The sequence below is a fragment of the Heloderma suspectum genome, chromosome 1, assembly GCF_057233095.1.
Source record: "Heloderma suspectum isolate Gila_16-S chromosome 1, 16-S_ref, whole genome shotgun sequence".
NCBI classification, from domain to species: domain Eukaryota; kingdom Metazoa; phylum Chordata; class Lepidosauria; order Squamata; family Helodermatidae; genus Heloderma; species Heloderma suspectum.
Window position 1 is genome coordinate 159595690 of NC_139458.1, and position 10307 is coordinate 159605996.

At 44.1% G+C, this 10307-nt stretch overlaps 1 protein-coding gene across 1 annotated transcript in view; it reads right to left on the bottom strand.

Moving 5' to 3' along the window:
- Nucleotides 1-9790, bottom strand: part of DPP10 (dipeptidyl peptidase like 10) — a 561648-nt gene extending 551858 nt beyond the window's left edge. Inside the window, exon 1 of the mRNA XM_084808348.1 lies at nt 9040-9790. Coding sequence (XP_084664474.1) covers nt 9040-9117 — 78 coding nt within the window. The 5' untranslated portion in view covers nt 9118-9790. The remainder of the gene's footprint in view (nt 1-9039) is intronic.
- Between the last annotated feature and the right edge of the window lie 517 nt (nt 9791-10307).

Below are 10307 nucleotides of genomic sequence, written 5' to 3' on the forward strand. Positions count from 1 at the left end.
GCTTGCTCCTTGGGAGGAAAGCTATGGCCAACCTAGACAGCATAGTAAGAAGCAGAGACATCACCTTGCCGACAAAGGTCCGTCTAATCAAAGCTATGGTTTTCCCAGTAGTAATGTATGGCTATGAGAGCTGGACTATAAGGAAGGCTGAGCGCCGAAGAATTGATGCTTTCGAACTGTGGTGCTGGAGAAGACTCTTACAAGTTCCCTGGACTGCAAGGAGGTCAAATCAGTCCATACTAAAGGAAATCAACCCTGAGAGCTCATTGGAAGGACAGATACTGAAGCTGAAGCTCAAATATTTTGGCCACCTAATGAGAAGAGAAAACTCTCTGGAAAAGACCCTGATGCTGGGAAAGACTGAAGGCAAAAGGAGAAGGGGACGGCAGAGGATGAGATGGCTAGATAGCATCACTGATGCAATGAATATGAACTTGAGCACACTCCGGGAGAGAGCGCAGGACAGGAAGGCCTGGCGTGCTATGGTCCATGGGGTCACGAAGAGTCGGACACGACTGAACGACTGAACAACAACAACAACTTTTGATGGAAAATTCTGCAACAGTGTAGAAAATTAGACTAAATTACTTCTGCACTTTTTGAAACCTGATTATTTTTTGACAACCTATGTTATTTTTCCTGCCATTACCCATTAACCTTTTGACTTTTAGGACTCTGAAATGTGTCTGAAAGTATATAGTCATTTCTCAAGAAATGTGTGATTCATGGAAGAAGGGGCTATTAAAACTTTCATTTAATCTATGAATATCTTTAATATTTCATTTTAGCACTTGGAGGCTGGTAGGTCTACTTCTATTCTTGTACTAACACCATTAACAGAAGTACTCGTTGGGTTATTTAAAAAATCCAGGTATGTATGTCATTCATAGAACCTAGTCATGAAATACAAGGTTTTTACATTTTTGTGCCTAGAATGGAAATGGTATAATTTGCATCTTATAAGAAAGGTAATAATTGCAAATAAAATATTTTTGTCATTGCAAATAAAGTATTTTCTCTATTATTATTTATTTTCCCAACCTATGGCTATAGGACAATTTAAAACCATAAAAAGTCAATGTTTTAGACAAAACTGAGTAATGTTACCAGCCAAATATTCAGCTAGGTTAAAAAAAAACCTGCGAAGGCAGTTTTGCTTATGTACTCCAATACTGCTTCTTGTTTAAAGCATATGCAAATATAAAACAGAATCAAGCAGAGCATATAGAAGCAGGTCCTAAGGCAATTCCTAATCAAGTTGAATGGTTGGACATAGCAGTGAACATAATGAATGAGAGGTACATGCAATATTCAAACATAGAGGATTACTAAGAAGTAGAATAATTCAGCATTTGCTGCATTCTCACATAATGGTAAGCCAGGATTCCTTGCTTACAGTGGCTTCCTATGAACAAGCAGTGTGCTAGTGCATGTAGACCATTCACTTCTGCTTTGCTCGTTCCCTTGTGGAAGCAGGTGAAACTAACGAAGATGGGATAGTTTACCATACAAACCCAGGATACTGGCTGGTTGCTCCTAAACAAGCTAGGAGTTGTAAACCAGAAACAAATCTCGGGTTGTTGTTGGCTTATGTTCTTGAGTTCAATGCCTAGTAAATAATAGAAAATATCTTTAAAACAGTCACATTAAAAGAAAAATAAGCAGTGGCTTAGTGGTTAAGACACTGAACTGCAGACCGGAAGGTCGGCTGCCAGGACAGCAGTTCGAGACCCGAGTGCCGCATGACGGAGTGAGCTCCCGTCTTCAGTCCCAGCTCCTGCCAACCTAGCAGTTCGAAAGCAAGGAATTGCAAGTAGATAAATAGGTACCGCCTCGGCAGGAAAAGTAACAGCATCCCGTGCACCTCAGTGTTCAGTCATGCCGGCCACATGACCACGGAAGCGTCTTTGGACAGCGCTGGCTCTTCGGCTTAGAAATGGAGATGAGCACCACACCCTAGAGTCAGACACGACTGGCTGGGGACACCTTTACCTTTACCTTTATGATTTTATGCATGGAAGGGCTAATAAGCTGTTTGTTATCTATAGTATTTGTACAAAGGCAAGAATGTTATAATATTGGTATAAAATGATTGGATCAAATGTAGGCCCACAAACCTTATTCCATTATCAGTTCAGCGAAGTAACACAACACAACAGGCTGTGTTGAACCAATAACCCACCTCCAAGCTATATCTAATTAATTGCTACTACTAGGGAAGGTACCTGCTAGCCATAATTACATATACATACTAAAGAAGAATTCAGGCACCTCAAAACACCAAGAAAGAATTCAAAAGGTGAGAAAACGGGATTTTTTTCGCCTTATACTGCCATCCATCATAATGTAAATAATATCTTTCTTTTTTTGATCCTGGGTCATAAACAGCACACCCACAAGTCCCAAACAAGGTTTCAAATTACTCTGAAAGTACACATTGGCACAAATTTATAGAAATGCTTGGTTGGAGCAAAGTTCCATTCATGAAATCCTGCCATTTATACAAGGTGAAAGGGGAATTTATGATTCTACCTAAATCAGGAGTGGGCGGAAGGTAGCTCTGGATCTATTGGTGGATCTCTGGGTGATCTGCAGTTCTTACCGAGTTTATATGCACTGGATTGTAAAAGAAATCTTCCACAAAGCAGAAAATACCATAGGTTCTGAATATATTACGATTTTTGCTCATGCGGTTAATCCCAGCTGTCCCTGAGTACCTGTTTGCGTGAGCAATAATTATGAACTTGGTGACTATAGTAATGGGCCAGCAGCAACTTCCATGACCTTGGAAGATATAGTATGCTTCTGCAATCATGGAAGTTGCAATTGCAGCCAGACAACAACACTGATGAAGGGGAATAGCATATCCAATTATTTTCAAGCTAGCAGGATTAACCATCTCTTGACCTCCAGTACTTGGAAGCAGGAGCAAGCTGGTTACCATTTCAACATCGAGCCAGCAGGGAGCATCAGTGTAGAATCCTACCTGGCTCATGCCATGCAGCAGTTTGTTGTTTGAATATGTAACCCTGAATTCAGTGATGGAAGAAAAGCAGGATAGAAATGTGGTAAAATAGCATCTTTGTAAACAATCCTGGAGTTGTTACTGAATCCTATGCCTGAAGAACATGTAACATATAAATATCTTAATCTCATTACTTATTTTCCACACATGAGTTTTCACAATTACTCTAGAAATCTAAGAAATGTATAAAATGTATTTAAATTTGATGTAATTGAATCCAAGGGAGAATGATTACGCATATCAAACTGCCTGTTTGTTTTTGAGATGGCATGCATAAATAGCAATAAACTTCACAAGATGTTGCAGCTTATCTTCTTTTTTAAAAAAAACAAAAAAATAGAGTTCTCACTATGTTCATACCAATAGGAATTATGTGATTATTTTCATCTGTAGAAAAACAGAAGCATTCATCATGTAGCATGCCATATGGGTACATTATGGGTGTGTGTGTGTTTTCTTTTCCAAATCTGTTGTGTCTGCTGGCTATTGAATGTCTGTGGTTTCCCTTATGCTCATTAGAAGCAATTGTCTGAGACACTGTGGAAAGTTGTTACAAATGGCAGGCTGATAAATGCCATTTGATTAATTCTTCAAGTAGGTTTGAGGAGGTTCATTTAGGTTTAGAAGGTACTTTTAGTCGTTTTATTGTGTGTGTGTTTTGGTTTTGGTTTTAGAATTTAGCTGAAGTCAGCGTGATGTAAAACAGGAGGAGATGGCTTCCATTTTGTGTGGATTTCTTTTTTTCTTTGCTAGAATCCCCATGATCCACCAAATGTGTTTTAAATTTAAAAAGCAAGAGCACACACTCAAGATCTTTTAAGGAATATCTAACTAGTTTTAACTAACCGTGTTATGAACATAAAATGTGTCTGGAAAGAGCAGATTAAGGGCCCAGTATACTTAGTCTAGCATCCTTTGTCAGACACCCAGCAACCAGCAGTGCTAAGTCAAATGTAGTCTACCTTCCATTCAGTTCTGACATGAAGAAACCACCCTTTATCCATATTTAAAATATTTGATCCCAACATAAAAACTAAGCAAGTGATTATTATATACAAAGAGTTTATAAATCAGGTATGGCAGACAGTACAATCATTAAAAAATCAGTGAGATTCTGACTCAGTTTGCACCTAACAGTGGCAAATTGTGGGTTAATTATCTCGTTATTTGCTGTGGTGCATGCAGGATACATTCCATGGCCATTTTGAAAATTTAGTTAGTAGTTAGGTTAACTGTGGGTTGTTTAACCCATGATTAAGCCTTAATGTCATGGTTAGACTTCACATAGGAAACCCTGATCAGCCCAATTGGGGCTGTATATTTTATTTTATGTATTTATGTATTTATTTTCATTTTAAAAGGCTGTAGAACACACCTGCCACAAGCTCTGACACATTGAGGGTTAATTAACCCATGATTTGCTGCCATTACGTGCAAACAGCCCCAGTAAACTTGAGAGATGGGATACAGCAAAACTCTTAATTTATGAAAGAATGTAGACCTTTCACTGAATACAACCCCTAATGTGGAAACTAACATGTATGTATGCTTTGTTGTTGTTGTTCAGTCGTTCAGTCGTGTCCGACTCTTCGTGACCCCATGGACCATAACACGCCAGGCCTTTCTGTCCTGCGCTCTCTCCTGGAGCGTGCTCAAGTTCATATTCATTGCATCGGTGATGCTATCTAGCCATCTCATCCTCTGCCGTCCCCTTCTCCTTTTGCCTTCAGTCTTTCCCAGCATCAGGGTCTTTTCCAGAGAGTTTTCTCTTCGCATTAGGTGGCCAAAGGAAAATGTCAGGATGGGGAGAGGACGAGGCATAGCTTTTTGACTGACAGCTTTAGCTTCTAATCTCAGTGAATGATTTTACTATGGCTCTTCAATCTGAGGTACTTTGGGGGAAGGATGTCCAAGTAATATATCAGAGGACTGTTCCATTGTCCAGTGCTCTTTGCTAGTTCTCTCTCCCAAGAGCAGGAGTGTTAAAATATTTTGGGTGGAGTCTGGGACCTGTGAGGTTGTAGAATTGAGTTCTTGCTTGGAAAATGCAGGATGTTCTGCCCCTGCCACTATATGCACCATATCCATCATATCCTGTCCTTTTGCACTTTCTCTGAAACTTAGCATGCTTCATCCCCTCAGAAAGGATAACTGTGCCTATAATTCTACAAGAAATAAAAGTTATTTTAAAAAAACCCCAATCAATCAAAATTTAAAGGTACTAGCACAAAACCCCTTTGGCTCATCTGTCTGAAATTTGGCAGGATACATCCCCGTAGAAGGGGTTACTATGTTTGCAGTGTCCAATTCTATCCAACAGGGGGCAAAAGATATAGCTATTTGATGAGCTACAGTTGTAGTCAGTAGGAGGAATGAAGCTTCGGATTTCCGGATCGAGATTTGGATTCAATCCCCAAGTTGAACTGGGCAGCCTCCAAATCAGTCCAAGGCAAACTGGGCTGTTTTCCAAATCACCAAATTAGGGTCCGAACCAAATCTTGTCATCAGTGCACACCCCTACTTTTCATATATATCCATATGTCTTTAATAGGTGAAAAACTGAAGGAGAAATTCCTGCTCAGATTCCATAGTTTTGCCACTGTATTCCACATGGTCATAATGAAACCTTGACTCTGAAGAAAACATAATGTATGTGAGCATGATGTTTCAAGACACATAGACACAGTGCCAACATATGATGGTATCTTAAAAAGGCAAAACAGATGCAAGCCTTCCCAACTCCCGCACCCCTGCAATTTGGCACATATGTCTGAGCCATTATAGGGAATTGTGTTATGTGTCTATATGTCTCACAGTCATACCCAGTCCATTTATCCAATCGCCTTGATCAAGAACAGGGAGCAGACTAGATAGAGGGATATAGAAACTGGGCATAGGGGAAAGGGATGGGGGTAAAAATACCAGCGTATCTTGGCTTAAAGTTCTTACTTCTAGTAACTAAGGAGAGCCATTTCAATCTTTCAGAATGGGGAAAAAATTGCATGAAAGGCAGGAAACCACCAAACGATCAGTGGTTGGGGGGGGGAAGGGGGCATGGCCTTCTGGGGAACCCTGGAGGGCCAGAATGGGAGTCTTCGAGGGCTGGATTTGGCCCCTGGGCCTGAGGTTCTGCACCCCTGCTCTATTGCTTGAAGTTTCACCATGCTGAATAATATGGCATCATTTGTGAAGTCAGCTATCTCACATTTTATCCCAACTCATATATGAATTTGTTAAATTGTACTGGTCTTACGTCAGATCCCTAGAGAATACCACTGCTTACTTCTTTTCTCCAGTGTGAAAACTGGTTTTGTTTAATGTCTTTCCAGTGCAGCACAAAGCAGAATCAGCAGCACTAGATCCTCTCTATATGCATATGACTTTAATATTTTTGTTTTACAGCAAAATACTAACTATTATCAGGTTTTGAGTGGTACAAATGACATTACAGAAGTAAATTCTACTCATTTCCAAAAACTGAAAGCAATTCACACATTGTAGTGAAATACCTGGATTCAAATGCTGCCCCACTGTAGATTTTTCACTGCATGGCTTGGGCAAAAAATTGACAATTTCTTAGCCTGGAATGATGAGTGACCAACATATCAATGCAACAGTGACATTGAGTAAGATGAGGAAGTATTAGGACAGCCTGAAAACTTCAATGAATTAATTTCAAGGAACAAATTAGTAGTACTTTATTCAATACCAAGAATTCTGTAAAACTTTTAAAAAGCCAACAAATTGACTCCATCTCTCCTCTGCATAAGCATTAAGTAGTGATTGAAATAACCCAATCATTCTCTCCCAAACAAGTTTAATTAATGCATTGATTTTATTCAGAACATTGAAAGACTTCTCATAACAACACTGAAACTTAGTAATTAAGTTTAGTGTTTTAGAAAAGAATTCATATAATTGCAGATGAGGGCCACACTTAACAGTCTAGGTCAAGCACATACTTTACATTTTGAGAACAATTGTGCAATGAAACTAAAAATGTAGATGGAATTACATATGTGCAGAATTCCTGCAGGATCTTGAGAAGTGTGTCTGTTTTTACAAGTCTTGAACTTGAAATGTATTTTGTAGGCTACACTGAACAGAACTATCTTCAATTATGTCTGGCTAAGGGCAGATATATACCTACTCTGTCCTGGATATGTTCTTCTCAGCTCCCCTCTTCTTCCTACCTTTTCAATGCCTTTCCAGGTGGTGTCACAGGTTAATGAAAAGAGGGGCGTTTGCATGCAGAATTCACAGGACAACAGATTGATGATGGATCAGTTTCTTTCATTCATGAGCTGTTATGAGATACAGCAGCCTACTGTAATGCAACCTAAGAACTTTGTGAGCATGGAAAGATTATATCTGAAAATACACATTCCCATCTTGGCCACACTTTATAGTTCAGAATGGAGTTGCTTGCTCTTGAGTCCTTAAAAATGGCAGACACATTTTAGTGCTCTAAGCAATCTGATTTAATCATATAAGCATGGAGGTCACTGAAAAGGGAAAAGCTTTATACGCATGAAATAAGAAGTGAAGAATAGTGTTGGCAACTGGATGCTTAATTGCTTTGGTCAGTAAATATACTCCCTCACAATCTGTAGCATAAGGTAGAGAATACTTTTGCAAGTGGAATAGGAAGCAAAAGATAAGCAGCAACGATGAAGCTCCAAACCATGTCTAGAAAAGCCATAACATCTTCCTTCTGTTTCTAGTTGTGAGTGTTGGGCTGGCACATGTTGCCAGATTCCACCCCCCACACTCCACACACACACCAGTTTATTTCACTCCTTTCATTCCTGCTTTTGGCGACAGAGTAACTGACAAGGAGAGAGGATTTCACTGATTCCTGTGTCTGCTGAGAGCACAGCACCATCTCTGGTAATTCTAGCCTCTTCCTCTCTCTAGAATGCCACTATTAACCAGTGACCTAATAGCTGACAGCCTCTACTTAGGTCCATTAATTGATGTAAACATGACAGGTGTATAAAAAGGCTCTGCACCTTCTATTTACTGGTTTTTGTTTAGTGCGACTTGCCAAAAAATAATAATAAAAAAATGAAAGCCCCAAATCCAGGACAGAGGATGAGAGGACAGCAAACATTCCTTAGCATGATAAAGAGAGAGAGAGAGAGAGAGAGAAGCTCTGAAGATGATAGTCTGTATTCCTCCTCATCTCCCTGAATTTTATAATGCTTTGCTTTTCCCCCCTCCTCCCTGCACCTGCACACTTCCCAGTAGCCATATGATATTATACACACACACACTACTTCGTCCAAGAACCTTTCAAAGGCAAACACACTGCATGCGTTAAATCTGGTTTAAAACCTCTGAATCTTTCCCCCACCCCCTCCATCTAAGCCAAGACCCTTCTGTTCCCTTTGACTATAACTCCCCCCTCCCCCCTCGGCGATTAAAGGTCAGTGTGTGGCTTGTAATTAGAAGATGCATCTAAGAGCAAGGCTCTCTTTAGTACTTTGCTTGCCAAAAAGGAAAATACATGCAGGTCCTCCTCCTCCTCCCCCTTCCCCTTGGATCAGACACATTCCCCCTTTGCCACCCCACCCAACTCACCTCCCTTTCCCCTAGCCGTTTCCCTCCCATCGTTTCCAGCCCAGCCCAGCTAAAACGGTCCTTTCAGCGCGTATAAGCAACAGCCTCAGCCAAGTCCGAAAGTCTCCTCTTACAAGGGGGGCGGCAGCACCTGGTCCCACACTGCATCTGCCTTGGCGCTTGGTCGGAGGGTCGCCTCCCTCAGCCCGGCTGGAGAGACGGCACTTTCCCCTGTCTGTCTCCCTCCTCTTCCCCCGCCCCCCGCGCTCCATTATTTGCCACAACTTGGGCTGCTGCACGGGGAACCGTTGCCCACGGCCATGCTGGCCCCAGCCGGGTGGGAATTGCGCCTCAGCTAGGGGGGAAGAGCAGAGCAAGGCAGACTCGGGAGAAGAGGCGAACCAAGCCCCAGCGGGCTGAGGGCAGCCGAGTTCGCGCCAGGCGAGCCCTACCTGGTCTTGCTGTTGAGCCTGGCTTCCCCGGCTGCTCGGGTTAGGCTGCGCCTGCTGCTGCTCCTTCATGGCTGTCATTGTCCGGGGGTGGCGGGGCGGGGACGGAGGGGGGGCCGGCTTGCACTTCCTTTCACTGGTCCTGCAGTCGGAAAGCCCCTTCTCTCGGCCCCAGTTGCATGACACAAGCGTCCCCTTTTCCTCTGGCGCGGGCAAAGCAGCAGCAGCAGCAGCAGCAAATGACTGAGATCCCGCAAGGGGGAGAGAAGAACCCCACCAGGCGGCGGCGGCGGCGGCGGCGGCACCAGCCCGTGTCTCTCTCGCCGGCTACTGCAATCCCTCCCTCAGGCTGAAGCCAACTGAGGAAACACACACGCAGAGCGAGAGACGCGCGCCCAAAAGGCTGGAGTGAAGCGCCGAAGGCGGGCGGCTAATGAGCGCGCGGCAAGCCCAAGCCGGCAGCCACCTGAGACTTGGCTTGGCTCCCCACGCCGGCACCGTGTGGCATTACTGCAGTCTGGGCGCCCTCAAGAGCGGCAGCGGGACCAGCCGGGGGCGGCTGCCGGGGCTGGTAGTCCTAGGGGCGAAGAGCTTCCGTCAGAGAGGCAGCAGGTGAGAGGGACCCTCTCCCTCTCCCTCGCTCTCCCGCAGCAGCAGCAGCTGTAGCCCGCAGCCCGGCGCAGGAGCTGAGGGAACGGAGCGCAGCGCTGCTCGTCCTCAGACGGCACATTCGCTTTCCCTCCTCAGCTGGAATGGACCATTCGGACTCCCAGGCATAGGGGACGCTGCTGCTGCTGCTGCTGCTGCTGCCTACCTGGCTGCTTATACTGCTTCTCCTCTCCCACCTTCCCCCGCCGCCCGTCCCCCAGCCTTCCACGGTTTGCACGACTTCCCAAGAATTCCTCCTCGAAGAGCTCAGTTGAATCTTCACCTTGGAGTAGGCAGCAGGTCAGGGCACTGTGAGGATGGATCGCGCGTTTGGATGGGGATGGGGGACGGAAGAGGGGCGGGGGCGGGGGCGGGGCAGGCGCACGGGGATAGGATGGAGATTTGGCTTGAACAGGAACTGTCAAGTTATTATCCTCGAGCCTGTGAGGCGCGGACACGCGGGCGCGCGCGCGCGCACAGGCGCACACAACTGGCGAAGTTGCCGAACTGCCTGGTAAGCTCCACTCTGGAATGAGACATGACAGGCGGGGGCCTCATGAGCCATCCGACCGACTTTAAGGAAGGCGAAGGTTTAATTTCGGACGACCGTTCCTTGTTACAGA